The 18782-nt window shown below is 46.8% G+C and overlaps 1 protein-coding gene across 3 annotated transcripts in view; it reads left to right on the top strand.

Moving 5' to 3' along the window:
- Window positions 1-18782, top strand: part of mylka (myosin, light chain kinase a) — a 46155-nt gene that overhangs the window by 4041 nt on the left and 23332 nt on the right. Inside the window, exons 2-11 of one of the 3 annotated variants that reach the window (XM_076263572.1) lie at window positions 3075-3231; window positions 11586-11793; window positions 12676-12724; window positions 13048-13213; window positions 13380-13545; window positions 13795-13816; window positions 13948-14564; window positions 15024-15227; window positions 15881-16015; window positions 18007-18159. In XM_076263572.1, coding sequence (XP_076119687.1) covers window positions 3079-3231; window positions 11586-11793; window positions 12676-12724; window positions 13048-13213; window positions 13380-13545; window positions 13795-13816; window positions 13948-14564; window positions 15024-15227; window positions 15881-16015; window positions 18007-18159 — 1873 coding nt within the window. In that variant the 5' untranslated portion in view covers window positions 3075-3078. Of the gene's footprint in view, window positions 1-3071; window positions 3232-11585; window positions 11794-12675; window positions 12725-13047; window positions 13214-13379; window positions 13546-13794; window positions 13817-13947; window positions 14565-15023; window positions 15228-15880; window positions 16016-18006; window positions 18160-18782 lie in introns of all 3 variants that reach the window. The other 2 variants (XM_076263571.1, XM_076263573.1) reach the window with 2 other exon arrangements.

Below are 18782 nucleotides of genomic sequence, written 5' to 3'. Positions count from 1 at the left end.
GTCTGCACCAACTCAGCGGGAAATGTCTGCTGAGTGTTTACATTTTTTCAGTTGTACCTGACCTGCTCACGACTCCTTTGATTTGAAAGCTTAGAGCGGCTCGTAAATTAAAAGGAGCATTTTATTCCTAATACTCTCCATGTGTCCTTGATGCCTTTCACAGCATCCTCTCCTCCTTGAATCCAGTCCACAGAGGTTGGCCATCTTATGTGAGAGTAAATAACATCATATACTTTTAAACCCTTTTCTCTCCCTCCAGATAGTTGCCTTGTTTAAATGTTCCAGGATGAGCTGAATTATGTGGTGCATCAGATTATATCGGTACTGAGAGCTCTTTGTAATATTTCCCAATGGTCTATGAAACTTAAATAGGTCTGAGAGATGGCTGGGATGATCACAGTCTCTCTCTCTCTCTCTCTCTCTCTCTCTCTCTCTCTCTCTCTCTGTCTCTCTTGTCTAAAACTGAACCCAGACTAAGCTGAATGGAGGGTTTCTGGTTTTGTTTAATAAGATGAAGGGGCAAATCAGATTGTTTTGATTAGAGAAAGCTGTGTTTGCGCTTTTTTAAAGGTAGGTCTGTTGAGAGTGTCGTATTGGTGGGCGCCTATGGTTTCACTGTGTGATCTGGTCTTGCTGCATTTTTTTCTTGTCTGTATGAAGGCAGTGGAATAGAGTGCTCTCACACAGGCACAAATGCCCACACACACACACACACACACACACATGCACACGGCCCTAGGGCAACCAGTGGCGGATCTTCCAAAGAACATCAAGCTTCCTGAGCACTAACCAGAAGCAGGCATGCAGTCCTGGCTGCCCTCTGCTGCAGCCCAAAACAAAACACGAGTATCAGGGGAACACCGGCATATTTACACTGCTTTCCTTTCCTGTTCAGCTGCCTCTCTAACAAGCTCTGGTCAAATGAGACAAGACGTGCAAACAGACCGCACAATGAAGCAGTCAGCACAGATAAGGCCTCAAATGAGACAGCAGAGAGGAGAGATGTACAGTAGCCAAGCCTCACCAGGACCAGGCAGGCACCCATCAGGTAGAGCTTTGGACGTTGGTCAATGGTTGCTGTAGGGCTGTTTGGGTTCGTTGCTGCAGTAGGAATAGTTTAGTGTGAACTGTTATTAGCTAAAGAAGTATGCAGTTATTTTTGATGTGTACTGTAAATGTAGCCCGTACTTCTGCATTGTTTTCACAGACTAAACTTGTCTTGAGAGTGGATGACATGGATGACAGTATATGGCCTCAGGTCCCATGTGGCTGAATGCCATTATTGATTCGGTTGCTATTTGAATGTGGTCACTGGTCAGATCTGTAGAGAGGAAGTGAGGAAAACAATGTGTGCGTGAAGTCACTGTGTGTGAGCCCTGCTCGATAGCTCCTTCCCCACACGACTGATGAGGGAGGGTGTGCGGGAGGTGACATCAAACACACAGCTGCGTTTACACAATCAGCCTCCTCCAATGGGAAACAGGCCGTTCCGCACCATGCACCCGGAGTCCAGGCCGCAGATGTGAGCGCCGTGCTGCGCTCTGAATGGCCGGCTGATTACAGTGGCACTGTTTAATCTTTCGTTTAGATGCTGCCGAGTGAGACGCGAGGCAGATTGACGCTAGCGGCTCCAAACGCAGATCGGGCCGCAACCTAATGGAGACGGAGTGCTGGAAGTGCTACAGGGTGGAGGGGGGGGGGGGGGATGGAGTGAAAAGTGTTGTTGGCACATGAAAGGGGGGGTGGGCGGCGTTGTGGTGGTGGGGGCGGGGTTGGGGGTGTGGGGGCTGGAAAAATAACTATGCTATACCCCCCCCCCCCCCCCCACACACACACACCTCAGACAGCGGAAACAGGCATGTTTTTGTACATGCATTTGGACTGCTAGTAGGGGTGTCTGCGGGGCCATGGGGGATTTGGGGAAGGTGTGGGGAGCACAAGGTCAGGAGGTGGTCTTGGGGCCCGTGTTTACACTGGTGGCATGGACTGCTGTACTCGCATGGAGTGTGGAGGTCAGGGCTCAGTCCATATACATGCAAATAGAGTGTTGAAATATAAATATAGCTTACCTGAAAAAAATATTAAATAACACATAGAAATAATTATTTCTCTGTCCAGACAATACATTTATAGCTTTTTTTATGTTACAGTAACACATCAAACTTTAATCACATTTCTCCCGGAAGAGATGCCAGGGCTGAAGCAAAAGGTGGGGCTGTATTCGGTTCTCAGAAGGGCACTACATAATATTGAAAGGCAGAAAGGAATTCAACATATATGGCAATATCTCAATGCTCTCTGATGAGCATACCAGGTGTTAAGTCAAAGACTAGAATTAATCCAGTTGAAATATTTTTTTTCCTGCAGAAAAAGATCCATAAATATGCCCACTGCTCATATAAAATATAATGATATCATGTCATTTATAACATATATGCACATACTTATAGTGGCCAAACAGCCCAAACATGGTCAATAACAAGGAATAGCGGATTAGAGCATGTAAGCCCATTAAGATGGCCAGCTTACCAGTCGGGGTCATGACTTCTTAGCCCAATATATAGACAACATGCCATGCTCCGCTGAGGTGAAATTGCTTCAGTGAGTTCCTAGACTCTCTGTTTCTCGGGAGCTTTAATGTAAAGCATCCAATTATCCTGCGGAAAGCCTGGTCTGGTGATGAGGGGGTATGCCTTACAAGTTAATATGCTAGACAACAGAGAGGGTTATTGCAAAGATCAGAGACCTGATGGGCCCTCTTGCACTGAACCTTGGGAAACGCAGTGTCTAAATCAAGTGCATCAAGACATATTTATTCATTTATTCATTTATATTAGACACAACTCATGTATTTGGTCAAATTCCTACTGTCTTGTAGAGATAGAAGAATTTAGGTTTGGAAATAAAAACGTTAATCTGCAGGAAATGCTTCTCTAAATGTCCTGATGTATGACTGTAATTTATGAAAATGCACCTGTGTTTGGTCACTGAGGCAGGGGTTTCTGGTGGGGCCCTGTCCAAACAAGAGAGGCTAAATTTACCCCCCCCCCTCCTCCCCTTCTCTTGTCCAGCAGAAAGATGGGGGACGTGCAGCTGGTGACAACGACCCGAATCTCCAAGACCAGTATGAGTCTGGGGAGAGCCTCCCCCAGCAGTGACCCGCCAGCCTTCACCCTCCCGCCCCGCAACGCTCGCGTCAGCCCAGGGGGCACCGCACGGCTGGATGGAAAGGTAAGAGGAGCTGTTTTTTGTTTTTTTTCTCAACAGTTCTTCTTTGTGACAGGACTTCACCTCTCAGGAAATATCCAGGATCCGTCAAGGAATGCAATGGGGGCTATATGTTTTGCGAGTGAGGTCTGAGTGCTGACGGGATCATGGCGAAGCTGCCAAAAACAGCTGTGTGTGTGTGTGTGTGTGTGTGTGTGTGTGTGTGTGTGTGTGTGTCTGTGTGTGTGTGTGTCTTGTTGTGCTGTGTGTGTGTGTGTGTGTGTGTGGTGTGTATGTGTATGGTGTGTGTGTGTGTGTGCGTGTGTGTGTGTGCGTGTGTGTGTGTGTGTGCGTCCCACGTTTGACTGCACAAGTGAGTGGAGGTGATGAAGTCGAGTCCTGTCTGAGCCCCCTGAGTGACCTGGCTCTCCCATCAGCAGGCGGGGAGGACAGCTGACAGGGGCCCAAACATGCAGCTGTGAGCCTCCTAGCATAGCCTGTGTCAGACTACTCCAAAAGCACAGCACATCTTTGCTGACTCGCCATCTCATCATCTACAGCCATCGAGGCCTTGACAGCATGTGCTAGTGGGGAGCAGCTTAGCAGAAGATGGATGGATGCTATGGAAATTCCACAAAGAAATTCAAGAAGCCACACTGACCACGTCTCTAGGGTGGTCACAAGTAATCACTCAGACAGAAACCATATCTCTGAATCGTTAATCAGTATCTCTACCTGGAATACTTTGATGCTGTCTCCTGTGTCACATACTGTTGCAAGAATGAGTCTTCAGTTTACATTTAGCCTTACCTGCATGTTAGCAATAGGGTTTGGATATGGAGGGGGTGGGGGGTCATTGAGTCTTTTAGCTCTGTGTGATTGGGAAAGTGCAGTGATTTAAACAAGCTGCTTGGAGAAGCCCCCCCCCCCCCCCCCCTCATGTCAACTCAGGTTCACTTTGTCTGTAATTGTCCCTGAGGCCCCATGTATGTGTTTTGTTTCTCGTTAGCAGGAAATACAAAATACTTTTTCATTTGGAATAATATCATCATAATGATATTTTTTACAGCTTGCTTGGACGTACAAACAGTTTGGTACAACTTCCACAGAAAAACAGTTTCCACAGCATAAAATGTCACTATTGTATTCCCCGTGTGCACATTTCAGACAGAAGCTATAAAAAAAACTGAGTGAAATTCGAAAGCCCTCCTAACCCTTGGAGCAAACAACATGAGGTCCATTTTTATGACATCATGTCTTTTCTCCCCCATTTTTGGGCTGTACATCTCCTCCACAATATTACCGCTTCAAAGTTTGGGTTCATCTAGCCGTGTGATTCAGACTAAGCTGGCTGCGGGCTGGGCCTTGTGGTATCCTACTGATACACAGTGGGTAGCGCAGAGGAAATTGAAATAATAAATGCTGCTGTTAGACCTGCCGCTGAAGTCTGGAGCCAGGGAAATTGTTGGAGAGAGAGAGAGAGGGAGGGAAAGAGAAAGACAGGCAGACACAGAGAGAGAGAGAGAGAGAGATCTTGAACGTCTGAGTAAGGAAGGGGGACCAGACTGGCTTTGTCTTTATTGCAGACGCTCTCTGTCAGGATTCATTGAGAACCAGACATGGAACCACAGTATTCACTGTGCAGGTCCTTACAAGGCAGCTAGTGACAGAGGCTAAGGAGGCTAGTGACAGAGGCTTTGTCAAGGTTGACAGACCATGTTTAACACCTATCATGAACCTCAATGCTCTGTTTAGTACAGGAATCTACACATATTTCTTGACTACCTCCTAGACAGTGGCAGAATATCCTTCAGTACAGTGCCTCTGGCTCTAATGCATGGGATTGCACCTACCTCAACAGGTTCTTCCACTGTAATGAAATTGGCTGGACCAAACACACAAAGCAGGCACACTGTTTTTCTTATGTAATAGAACTGGTATGCAAGCAGCCGGCCAATAAAGACAAAAGACTTGTTAGAAAAATCAGCAGAACAATTGTTTTTGGGAACATGAATGTGTGTGTACACTTTGAAGTTAGAAAGATACTTAATTAATCAGTTAGGTTGTTCTTTTTTAAGACAATTTGAAGCAGTTCTGTCCAATTTTCAGCTGTTGCTACAGACATTTATTTTCACCAAACTGAGTCTTGCTGTGAGACAAAAAATAGTTCATATGCTTTGACTCCACTCCCTTTTAACTGAATGTAAATCACGTAGCATTTGTATGAAAAAATTCACACTGCACACAAGCACTACCTCTGCTGTGAAGCCAATTAAATCATTAAGCCTTTCCTGGAAAATGGAAACTTGGATGTTTGTCCTCCAGTCCAGACAGACTGTTGAGCCCCCATTTTTTGGCACGTTAGAAGAATGGATAAATCTAGTATCATTTGCAAGTTTAGAACCTAGCCATCTGTATCCGTTCTTCACTTGACATTCTTCAGCCTCAGGCTGGCCCAAAAATAACATTGACTACAGATCCTTAGCTTTAGGTTTTCCTCACTCCTATGCTCTGTTGTCTTGGACTAAGCTGGCTTTAGCTCTCAAACACATACACCCCGTCTCGTTTGCATCACTGGCTAGGCCAACACCCCATCTCCCTTAAGGTAAACTGTTTTTAAAATTGGTAAGAGGCTGCAAATATGCATCTCATATGCATCGCTCTGTTTTAATGTGGATTTGCTGAGGCCTGAAGTGATTTAGCTGGGAGTGCTTGGCATGGCTGAGAGATCTGCTGGAGGAGGATGAGATGGCAAACAGCATCACACTGCACGCTGCCTGAGCCGGCAGTGCTGAGAGACTGATCGGTGGAATGCTCCCTGATAGGGATTAAAATGCCTTTGCCTTGTGACTTTTTAGCTTCCTGCTGTACCTAATTTTTTTCTTTTCTTTTTCTTGGCCCCACTGTTTTTTCCCCCCTTTCTTTTTTTAGACCTTTTTGAGGAGACTGCTGTTTCAGCTTCAGTTCCATTTCACTGATTCCACATTATCAATGGACGAAAAAAAAACCTTTATGATTATTTATTTATGATTATGTAAACTCTGGATTTTTTTTTGTATGCAAAAAGTACAACCAACACACATGTGCCAACAAGATTTAATGGCAACCTACAAGTCTGTGTTACTAATATCTTCAGGTAGCACATCAGAGGTGAGAACCTGAATGGACCTAAATCAAATAAGAGGCCCCGGGGAGCCCTACATGCCCTGTGTGATTTATGAAACAGAGAAACCTGAGACGTAGGGATCCAGCAGGGCACTGCAGCTCCCTCTGCGCCCAGAGGAAGCCCTGGTGTCAGTAAGTATCTCTCAGTGCTCTAACACGACAGGAAGCATCACTCCCTCCATTCAGCATACCCAGCACCAGCCTCTCAACACTAACACTCTGGCCCTGGTTTACTTGAGGTTAGCACATACGATGTTGACGTTAACGAGAAACAAACATCGGAGCTCTTTTTGCTGGACTACAGAGAATTGTTTTTTTTGTTTTGTTTCGGTCTTTTGAAAGGCACCGTCCTCATTACACTCGGCTGGAAAATCGTTTTGGACATGTACTTTTCTACGGGCAAACCTTTAACCTCTTGTAAATGAGAGGCTCGTGGTGTTAGGAGTGCAGTGCAGGCAGCCATGGGCAGGGGAAGACAGAGATTCCTTCGGCGTGTCCCTCTGGAGACTCGTCTCCACGAGTCTTTGTGGGATACAGATGTTAGTCTCAACCACGGAGAGGTCGAAATGCAGTTGCAAGTAAAGCGTCAGATGGTTTGGACCAAAGCAGAGAGGCTTCTTTAGCAATCGTTTCCCCCTTTCCAAAGGCTCTGGACAGAGTTAGGACTATAATTGTTAGTCTCTGCTCTTTGCTGGGAAGAATAATGGAGCCGGCTGTGTTTTTTTTTTCTCCTCCTCTCTTCTGGTAGCCCGGTTTGTTGTGTCAGGCTAAAGAAGCTAAAATGAGTCTCAGCAGAAGTCATGAACTTGGGCTTCTTCAAAAGACTGAAGAGCACACAAGAGGTGTGGGAAAAAAATATTGGTGGCTTTATGAAAGACAAACGTCTCTGCTCTGCAACTGTTAAAATGCATATGCAAGAAAGTAAGGCAGGCCCCTCTATAGTTTTCAACTGCTGTGGTTAATGTGAGCTGGAGCAGTCGGCCTCTCTGTGGCTTCACTCGTCGCTTCAGTCACCCGGGCTCAAGTCTGCAGCAGATCTCCATCAGAAGTGCCGCGGCCCTAACTGGGCGCAACCCTTTCCTGGCACTGTTGTTGTCACGCTCCACGGCCAGCCTCTCAATGGGGAGACGACGGTCCTTTGAGGATGAGGAATGCCTGCAGCGTGGAGGCGCTGCTCGCCTCCTCCACACCTCCCCTCTCTCGCCCTCCACCTCCTCCTTCCCTCCATTCCCCTCCTCTCTGTCTGCCTGCCTGTCTGCCTCACACAGCCTTTACATGGGCCTGCCAGAGGAAGAAATCCCTCTCGCTCGAGTGACGTATTACATAATTGTGCACCGGTAGGAAAATATAGGAGGAGCAGTGTATGTGTGTGTGTGTGTATGTGTGTATGTGTGTGTGTGTGTGAGTGCGTGTCTGTGTATGTGTGTGTGTGTCTGTGTGTGTGTGAGTGTGTGTGTGTGTGTGTGTGTGTGTGTGAGGGAGAGGGAGGTAGGGAGGTCTGCATGCGAGCCCTGTGAAAGGTATGCTGCCGCAGCGGACGGGAGGCCTGCTGGAGGCTGGGGTGGGGGTTATTGGAAGCAGATGTGGAGAGTTTGCTGCTCGTGCGTCCTCCCCTCCTCCTTGGCCGCTGCGCCGCACAGACAGTCCTGTCATCCGCTCTGGACGGGCCATGTTTCATCCAGTATTGCCTTCTTCCACGGCTATAATTGCTTAATCGGATCAATTATCCAAAATGGCCATCTGTATGTGTACATACTACAGTAGGCGACCATCCAGAGATTTGGAAGTTCCAGGTGTCTCTGTTTGCAGAGCTTTTGGCAGCATGGTTTGATGGGGTCATTGAAGCCAGGAAAAAGTGATTCCATGGTCATCACAGACAGGGGAATTTCATAGAGTCATTCTTATGACAATGGAATGTCTGCTTGGAGAATGAGCTGGCTTGGATGATCCCCAGATATCAGGATCCATGTGGGTATGTGGGTATACATGACATCTGTAAGACCCAGTAGTGGACATGCAGACACTGCACAGGATTTCTTACACTTGCTGAAATCCTCCCTGTTGCTTTGCCTCGCCTTGTAAATCATTTTGGCATGGCCCTGACATAAAAGACTGCCATCACAGGCTAAGGCCCTCAACTCTAAACCCAGCTGAGGAGATCAGAGAGGACTCTGATTTATGTGGCGGACGCAGGTAGGGATATTTTGGCCATGTTGTGTTCGGCGTTCTACGCAACAGGTAATTACTCCCAAAGAACCCTTGTCAGAGAGACCCAGTTCAGCGGTAATCCTCCCCAGATGTCCCGCCGCTCTCGCTCGGGTACCACCGCTTCCCGCTGCAGCCCAGACCTGCAGAGCAGAACAGCGCACAAGCACCAAACCATTTAACCTCATGAAAAATTCCCTCGCAGTAAACATCTATTTAAAGCATCTGCAGCACTGCCTAGAGGCTGCAAATTATGACTGCTGTGTCACGGTCTAATAGCCCAAGCAGTTTGAGTTTTGAAGTTGTAAGGCTGTATCGATGGAGTTGATGTCAAAGACAAAACATGTTGTGTTTGTTTGTGGATGTAGACTGTATGACTGTTTGTATTTGTTTAGAGGGATTAAACAGTTCTTCCTTGCTTTCGTAGGAGGCTGTAATGCTCTCCAGTGATAGCACTCGGTTGGGAATGTTGATTGTCATGTCTGGGACCGGAGGTATGCATTCTTGCTGTGTGTGGCTTTGCTGTTTTTCTGTCTGCGCCGGGCCCGTTTGGGTTCAGAGCTGGCTGGCTCGTCTCGCCCTGGGTGGGTCGGCTGCCCTCCTCCTTCTGCAAGTGTCCAGTCACAACCATTGTGTTCCATCTGTTCTCTCCTCTCCTTAGGGGTTCAAAAAAACACACACACACACACAAACACAGAAACATACAAGAATCCACTGCTTTTGTTTTGCATCTGTTTTCTGCTTCGTGAAAAGAATGGACTCTGTGCATAAACAACCCTGTGTTTTTCATCCAGTCAGCATTTGAACTTAGTCGCTCCGGATTTTTGAGGTGGAGCGCTTGACCACAAGCTGCTACGAGAAGGCAAAGCCTCGCCTGTAAGGTCTGTGGGAGACGAGTGAGTCCAGTGGCACTGTTTTCAGAGGAAATGCCAGTGTCTGTTTGATTTAATAAAAAACTTCAGCGCTAATATTGCTATTTTTGGGCATATCCAGCGGAGGACCTGCTGCTGTACTGCTATATATCAAAGGTAATTCTTTTGATTGAGACTGAGAGATGACAGTTTGACAGGCTGGAATGTGATTTAACTGATATAAAGCCATACTTTAGATTGTGTCTGCCTTTCTCTCTCTCTCTCTCTCTCTCTCTCTCTCTCTCTCTCTTTTTGCCTTGGAATTTGCGATCCATATGGTATCAATCTATTGTCTATGAACTGTCGAGCCGTATTAATTTGTATTTCCAATCCAAAACTCGTAGCAGCTGCAGTGGTTAGCAATTTCCCCCTGGTCTGTTGTTTGGCTGTTAGTTTAAAAAGCAAGTTGTCTACGTGCGCATGCTGAATTGGGTCTCTGTGTGAGAATGCTTGAGTGTTTCCGCTCGTTTGGGTTTACCATGGTTGTCTTCCGAAATACAATGTTGAACTAACAAGGGAGGAGCGCAGGGGGGTGGGGTGGGAGGTGGGGGGTCAAGGAAAGAAGGGTTGGCATGGTACCAGTGAAGAGAGGAAAGGAGAGAAGAGCAGAGAAAGAGATTGCCCATATGGCGTCCTTATTAGCTATGGCCTCTGCCTGCAGATTTGTAATGCTTCAGAGACTTCAGAGGAAACAAGCAGCGCATGGTGAGATTAGGGTAGTGACCTAGAACCGTGGAGAATTGGGGAGACGCAGGTCTTGTCTCCACCGAGACGCCGAGTGTGACAGCCATCACAGGAACATGATGAAGGTGTTCATTACGGTCCATTTGGGTCGAGACTTGTCGTCCTGTTGGTTGGTTTATTTTTACTGTAAACTTACTGACCAGAGCGAGTGGGCCAGAGAGAGCGAGCGGGCCAGAATGGAGTCCTCACTGCTCAAAGGGTGGGGATCCGTGGGTACAGCGCCTGGCACAGTAACAGCTCTGTACTGAGAGAAAGGGAGTAGGAGTATTCTCTGAACACATGTTAAAGTACACTAAGAGAGGGTGGAAATTAGTGTTTGACAAAAGACCAGCGCTTATTAGCCTCATAGAGAAAAGAGAATGTTGTTTATATGTAGGAAATGTTTTTATGGCAGTGAAATGAACGGGAAAGTATATTTGTGTCAGCGGTGCACACAGCAACGCATCAATCAGCAGCGTGCCAGTGGGCGAAGAACAGCTTATCACTTTTGCACGGGTAAATTAGGCATTGTTTGCAGTGTCAGATTATTCTGAGCGCTAATTATGTTTGGCCAAAACGGGGCTCTCGCGGGCGCTGCTTTAATTATGGGCGAGGGATTCAGTCGGTTTCACACACCCACTGGGTTCCTGTAGAGACGCGGCGGAGATAATGAGATGAGTAATTGTTCCTTCATTAAAAAGTACTCCCCCCATCTTGCAAATCAAGTGCTGCAATTAGTGTGTGAGTGTGAGTGTGTGTTTTTCCGTATGTGTTTGAGAGAGAGAGAGAGAGAGAGAGAGAGAGAGAGAGAGGGAGAGAGAGAGAGAGTTAGGGTTAAAGTGTGTCTTGGAGAGTAAGCAAACAAAAGGATTGAGCTGCATAGAGATAGTGGAGCTCAGCCAAGATTGTAGACGTGTGTGTGTGCAGGTGGGAAGCTTTCCAGGAACCACTACAGATAAAACACTTTTAAAGCGAAAAATGTTTTTTGATCTTTTGTATGTGTGTATTTATTTGTCTGTGTGTGTCTGTGTGTGTTTGTGTGTGTTTGTGTGTGTGAAAATATATTTATGAATGTCTCTAAAAATGTCCAGACGCATAGTGCATGTGTTTGTGTACACCTGTGTGGACTTGAGAGAGGTGTTGTGCGTACACATCTGAATTTGTGTACGTCATGTATGGGATAACACAGATGACGAGATACAAAATGAGTCAAATAAAATGTGTGTGTGTGTGTGTGTGCATATGTGTGTGTGTGTTTGTGTGCGTGTGTGTATGTGTATGTGTGTGTGTGTGTGTGTGTGTGTGTGTGTGTGTGCGTGTATATGTATGTGTGTGTGTTTGTGTGCGTGTGTGTATGTATACACCTGTGTGTAGGTGCGAGGGAACCCCGAGCCTCAGGTGTGCTGGTACAGGAATGGGCAGGCTGTTGTAGCCGGTGACCGCCTCTCCATGGAGCAGAGCAGCCGCGGCACCTTCAGCCTGGTGGTGCAGAACGTCCAGGAGGACGACGCTGGGCGCTACACGTGCGAGGCCGTGAACAACGCCGGCAGCCGCCAGGTTACCGTTGAGATCATCGTAGAAGGTAACCCGTCGCCATCATTACATCACCTGGGGCAGTCCAGATGATTAATTGCGCTGGACCCACATGGACGAAAAGAATTGTCCTAGTTTCAAACATGAGGCCTCCAGATGAGGGGATTGAGTCAACTTCCTTTAAAAAAGCCGCAGGAAGGGCTTAAATAGCCTCTAACAGCACAGTTAAAGTCAGTGAGGATCAAACTGGGGAAGCTCGCAACTTATGTAAAGTCATGCAAATCGTGTAAGGTTTGCTCAAGTTCATAGCCTTTAATGAGATTATTACTATGCATTTTTGACTGTGGGTTTGTCATTGTCATCAAATGGGGAATTTAATAACTTGTCCTCATTTGAAGTTTGGCATTTGCACGACAGCAGCTTTTGAAAAGACTTTCACTGACTTTCACACGGAACTCATTACAGCAACCAAGGGCATACTTGGAAAGCCAACATTTTCACTGCCCACATTTGAGGACCAGGAAAAAATTATCCTTCCTGTTAGCAGCATCAGGAATTGGGCCTCCATGTAGTTTTTGCATTCCTGAGCGTGCAGGGTGCCACAGCTTTGCCTTACCGTGCTCACTGGCGATGCTCTGGATAGTTGCAATACATTAAGCATGACAGTAGCCTGGCATGGTGTTTACCTTGAGAACTCATGGTAAACATCCACATATAGCTACCATCTGCGCCAATTTACGAGGCCGTAAACAGCTACTTAGGCACCTCAAACTTACTAAACATAAACAGAAGCATATGTCGCACAGAAAACATCCCACAACAAGTAGCCACACAGACATTTGGTTATGAACCATTGCTGGGGTAAAAACTACTGAAGTAATCACGAAAACATGTTAGTGCTGTAATAAAGGTGTTTTCTGTTATACCTCAGGTAATGCAGCAAATAAATATGGCCTTCCGACAAGCAGTAGAACAACAGGGTAAGCTGATGGTTCTTCATTCTGGGACATCTTCCTAAAACCCAGCTTTGGTCTGTTTGAATGTCTGTGTAATGGGAGAACATGATGCAGAGTTTTGATAGATCTGGATAATTTTCCTCATCATTTTGCTTCTTATGTTCTTGTTTTTATTTCCTCTGTGTTTTATAAACTGCATACCGAAAGGCTAAGTTGTTAACCACGCGCTGCAGTCTCATAGTGTTTGTCTGTTATGAAAAGAGTAGTTAGTGGCTATTAAAACATACTGGGAGGATGAGAGGCTGGGACACTGGGACGTCTGACCAAATTCTTTCCCATGATCCCAGGGGTCGTTTCGGTGTCCCTGCCGCGGAGAACCGGCCCAGCATCTGGGGGGAAAGCCCCCCCAAGTTTGTGACCAAGCCTTCACGGCTGTTCCTGCGGGTGGGACAAAGTGGCAAGTTCTCGGCCAAGATCACCGGGCGTCCTCAACCACAGGTGGTGTGGCTCAAGGTGAGAGAGCGAGAGAGAGAGAAAGAGATGGAGAGATAGAAAGATAGAGTAAAAGAGAGCAAGAACAACAGAGAGGGGAGAGGAACTGTCAAAGGGGAGAAAGAGAGAGTTAGAGATACAGACAGAAGTCCCCCTGCATCTGTGTCTCACTGTCTGTTCCCCACAGGGAGATGAGGAGCTCCAGGCCTCCGGCCGCTACGGCATGTTCGAGAGGTCCGGAATCCACTTCCTGGAGATCCGCGACGCCTGCCCAGAGGACGCAGGAACGTACACCTGCTCAGTCTCCAACAGCGCCGGCAAGGCCATGGCTTCGGCTGAACTGAACATTCAAGGTAGAGAACATACTGTTACACGAGCTGTCTTGGAGCTGACAGCTAAGCTCTTTATCATTTACTCAATCCTGCCTTGAACCGAACACAGTTGATCTAGGGATAATAAAATATGAGCTGACCTGCCATGGCCTGCATACCCTCCCCAACCCTGCATTTATTTCTTTACTTCCAATGTGAGTGCAGTGGAGTAAAACATCTTATCTGGCATGCTAGGCATACCTTTGTAAATGGGTTTGTTTTTCATTACAGGTTCAGGGACAGAGTCATGCACGTAAGTCCGTTTATGTGATACAACCAATACATACCTTAGGTAGGCCTGAGAAAATATAGTGGAATGTTTTCTGAATATACACTGAGCTGGTAACATAACAGCCTCCTGAATTTGTTTCCACTCTCATGCAGAACCCGGTCGGCTCCTGAAGTCAGCCTGGCCTCAAAGGTGGCAGAAACCCCATCAGGCCGCCACGCCAGCAATGGCCTAACGAGTGACCAGCAGTCCAGCAGACCTCAGTCAGAGGCGTCAGAGCGCAAGGTCACTAGTACTGTCACAGTCACCAGAGACGCCAAAGAGGTCACCGAGACGAGGGCGGAGGGCTGGAGAAACACAGTGGCGTCCCCAAAAACAACAACAACAACAACACACACTGAGCCCAGAGAAGAGAGCGCCAGGAGGGCAGAGTCTCGGCTGAAGGCCTCCACGTCCAGCCCTGCGTCCAGCCCTGCGACCAGCTCCAGCTCCAGCTCCACCTCCAGCTCAGTCAGGCCCCAGCAGCCGGTGGGGGTTGGGGCAGGCGCACAGGCGTCCAGAGAGCTGGGGAGGGTGGGTAGGGGTGCAGGAGAGCTCTCCAGCGCTGGCCGAGCGTCTGGGGCCTCGTCCCCCTCGGAGCCCAGTATGGAGGTCCTCAGGCTGGGTAGAGAGACCCGGGCAGACTCACTGGTGGGAGCAGCTCCCAGATTTGAACTCCAGCCTCAGAGCCAAGATGCCCTGGAGGGTACCAAAGTCCTGTTCAAATGCCAAGGTAACTAGAATCATCTGCTGATGATGTGTCTTTGGAAGTTATAGTTTTAAGACACTGATTGTTTCTGATACATTCATAACAGCTGCCTGGGTTGCTTAACTGGATTAGACATACAGTACTCTATGCTAAATGCATCCATTCTTGGTATGGGTATGTGTTCTCTTAAAACAATACTAAGGTAGTATATTTTTGCTAACAAGGTAAACTTATTGTATTTGCAAAGAAACTGTACTAAAATTGTGTCAAACTGTAATTATAGGACCACTATTTGTTGTCCCATTACATAACCTTTTTCTAAAAGGTTTTTAGAAAGGCTAGCAGTGCCTAATGTTTATCTAAGATGTTCTGTACCTCATTGGTGCTGGTGTCACATACTTAACTTTGACTATTTTTGTCCACTGCCCCCTCTTAATGACTTTTATCATAAGCCCTTAATGAGCTCACTGTGGTCTTTGGCAGTGTCGGGCTCCCCGCTGCCCACTGTGAGCTGGCTGAAGGATGGCCACCCCGCCAAGCCTCGAGCCGGACTCAGCCTGCAGCAGGAGGGAGACGTGCACCTGCTCTGCGTCGACCGGGCACAGAGGAGCGACGCCGGCCAGTACGGCTGCACCGCCACCAACAGCCGGGGGAAGGTGACCGCCACCTGGACACTCCACGTGAAGAGTGAGAACACCTCTCAGTGATGCTGCCCATTAATCTTGCTAATAGGGATGTGCCCATGTGTGTGTGTGTGTGTGTGTGTGTGTGTGTGTGTGTGTGTGTGTGTGTGTGTGTCTGTGCTGCACATGTGTGTGTGTGTGTGTGCTCAGTATTTCAGTACAAGGATAATCAAAATGTGTTTTTATAATCAGCCTGGCCAGGTCATGGAGTATGTTGTTACGGAGCCCTGAAGCATCTAATCTCTGGCATCGCAGAAAAATAACTATTTTTAAACACAAGGCACTGAGTAATGCATCATTTTTGTTACTTTATTTAAGCATCAACATACCAAGCTCTAATTGTAAGCACTCCAGTGAGCTAATGCGCACTCCATGTTATCGTGTTCTCACTGTAATCATACAGTAGGTTGCGTTATCCATGAGATAACATGCTTCTGGCAGTCTACATCATCTGTAGGCACGCTAAGCCTGAAGAAACTGGGCCATCTGCTGGCAAATTAACATCACTGCAGATTCAGATTCCAAGACAGTCAGTGTGCCACATTTTGCATTTCACTCTGCCAGGACCAGATAGTGACTCAGACCATTAAGCCACACTGAAGTCACCGCTGGTGTCCAGGAGAGAGCGTGTTCAGAGCAGTGTTGTGGTGTCCACAGGTCAACGTCCAGAAGGTAAAGCGCCCGTGTTCAGCAGCCTGCTAAAGGGCTGCTCTGTGACCGCCGGTCAGGACTTCACCCTGCTGTGCTCCGTGGAGGGGAGACCCGTGCCCGCTGTCTCCTGGCTGCTGGACGGTGAGAGGCTGAATGAGTGAGGGGGCGTGTGTGACAGATGTGTGTGTGTGTACTACTCACCACCTATGTTTTTTTCTCCTCTGGTCAGCACATAGGGTAGAAGGGGTCATTTATGGTGGGGGCAGTACAGGTGTTTTTGTATAATTACTGTCCCTTACATTTACCTTAAAACCACCCCAGAACCACTTCCTAGAGTGCCTAAGATTCAAACTTTAGTTCGCTCTGATCTCTGATTGAGTGTTTCCCAAGACGCCCTGTAGTGTGGTGGCTGCCTTTGCCAGCAGGGGGCATTGGTAGACTTCCTATTCTAAAATAAGCTGTCCCGTAAATGCTCAGTGTATTTTATGACAACTACAAAAACAAGTTTACAGGGTAGAGGGACTACTGAGATGTGCCTATTCTGAGAGGCAGAGGCCGGTTCAGCTACGAGGCTCTGTGTGCAGTGGACTGGATGTCAGCTATTGCCTTTTCTCTCTAAGAAACCTGCCAAAGACTTGCTACTCAAACAGATTATTTACCCTTTTGTCTTTCTGTGCAGCTCACTGAAATGTTTGTTTGAGGAAGTAGCCTGCCTTTGGTTATGAATGACAGCATGGATCTTAGAGATTAAGTTTCTGAGATGGAGTGGCTGGCTTTTTGAGGAGACATTGGAATGTTTGATTAGTGCTGTTGGTTTCATATTATAGGAGACTTGAGAAGATAGTTTTGGGATTGGGATTTAAGAGGATGAATATTCACAACTTTGCTTTTTTCCCTATAAGATTTCAAGCTCTATATAACACCTCATAGATACTAGTTTGCTGTTAAACATTGTGACAAAATGTGTTACTTACGGACCACAAATTGGCCAATATAATGACCTAAATGGAAAACACTTTTCCACTTGGCAATTCTGAGATGATGCGTCCATTCCCAGCAACGCTTTGTCACTAAATATGTCTGCTCGTTAGGTTGACACAAAGCACTACAGCCAGTCGGAGCCAAATTAGATGTTGAGGAATTGCATATTCAAAGAGCTTAAATATGCCTTGGAAAGTGAGCAATGGCAGCTTATCTCTCTCATGTATAGTGTGCAGTCATATGGTTTATACATGTACAGCCGTAGGACTGTAATAGCAACATGTTGACAATATTAAGCTGAAAGCTCTACAAACATTCTTTAGCCTCCTATCAATTCTCTATCAGAGAAAACAGGGACAGGGGTCCTTCTAGGTAAAGGATTACTCATAGTTTCCACAACATGTTTTATACCTTTGTGTTGCGGTGAACAGGAAGCCCAGATGTCTGAAAAAGGCTGATGCGATCTGTTGGCCACAAGCAGTGGAACGAGAGTTTTTAATGTGTACTACTGTACGAAAACAGGAATGGATCCCATGACCCTGCACGTCTGGGATAGAGGCACCGGGCTGTTGAAACTCTTTACTGCTGGAACCAGCAGTGTGAGCTATCACAGTGTCAAGCCCAAATGCAAGCCCCAGAAACCCATATAAAGGAATATTGTGCATTGCTCCCTTGTGAAATCTAACACCCAGCCAGACTTGGCGAGTGCTTAGCTGAAAAGCAGACATCGTTGTGCAGAGCTGGATGATTATGAAATCTCCATGAGCTCAACAAATAAAAGTTGACATGGATTTGAATATGCCCTTCTTGGGATGGATGACCTCACAGAGGCCATTGGCTTCAGCAGATAGTGACAGAGGAACACTGGATATCAGGGTCAAAACGTTATCTCTATAACAGCCTGTCAGCACCTTATTTACACATACTGTATATTCCATGCCATGATTTATGGGATTACACGGTTTGGAGCCCTCTTTCAACATATTGATATATACTCAGAACTCAGAATGCATTATTATTTGTTTCTTCCATTGCCAATGCAGGCACATTTATATCCTTTGTATCTTATTACTCCAACATGTATTCCTAAGCATCGCTTGTGTTCGTGTGATAAAGTGTGATAAGGTCTCCCCTTCGCTCTCTCCTTCCAGATAAGCCATGCCAGCATGCCCAGACCGCGTTCGAGAGGGGCCAGGCTCAGCTCACGGTGCAGGGGGCACTGCCAGACGACGCCGGTTCCTACTCTTGTGTGGCTGAGAATGAGCACGGGCGAACCGAAAGCTCCGCCATCGTACTGGTCAAAGGTGGGCCGCTGTTCTTACACTCTCCTCTCCTCTTGCTTTGTGTGCAGACTTTCTCCCCCTCTAACATCCCATCCATTCCAACAGTCAGGAACTCCATTCTGCCATGTCAGTTTTTTTTTCTTTTTTTTTTTTTTAAAGAGACCTCCCTGCATTCTGCATTTATATTCTGCGTCTGCAAATGGATGCAGTAAGCAGCTCTGGGGGTTTGGGGCGCGTCACATTTGTTAGCTTCTGACTCCACAGCACACTGAGCACTTTCTCTGCTGTACCTTTCTGCCTATTTTAAGACATGGAAAAAAGTCCCCCCTCTGTGTGCTAAAATTATCCCACTGCCATAAAAATGTCCAAAAAGAAGGAGAGGACCAGAGGACTTGAACATCCCCAGCATGTTTTCATATCAAATGGTCATCCATCTCTCTCTCTATGCCTATTTTTAAAGGACTGTCAGCTACCTTCTTGGCCAAACTGCATCTTACCATTGCTCATGTGAAAGAATCAGGGCTTATTGTCTCAGGAAATCTCAAGTGGACCATTTAAATAAGCAAAAGATGTCTCCATTTTGGTCAACCCGTCTTTGTTTTTAATCTCTGATAAGTGAATGCCAGCTCTCTTTTTTCGTAGGC

Source organism: Alosa pseudoharengus, unplaced genomic scaffold (assembly GCF_046254945.1).
Source record: "Alosa pseudoharengus isolate Yale_2024_CS ecotype anadromous, Long Island Sound unplaced genomic scaffold, YU_APseudo_1.1 YU_APseudo_1.1_scf_3, whole genome shotgun sequence".
In the NCBI taxonomy this organism is placed as follows: domain Eukaryota; kingdom Metazoa; phylum Chordata; class Actinopteri; order Clupeiformes; family Clupeidae; genus Alosa; species Alosa pseudoharengus.
The sequence above is the reverse complement of the archived record's forward strand: the minus strand, read 5'-3'. Positions and strand labels throughout refer to the sequence as shown.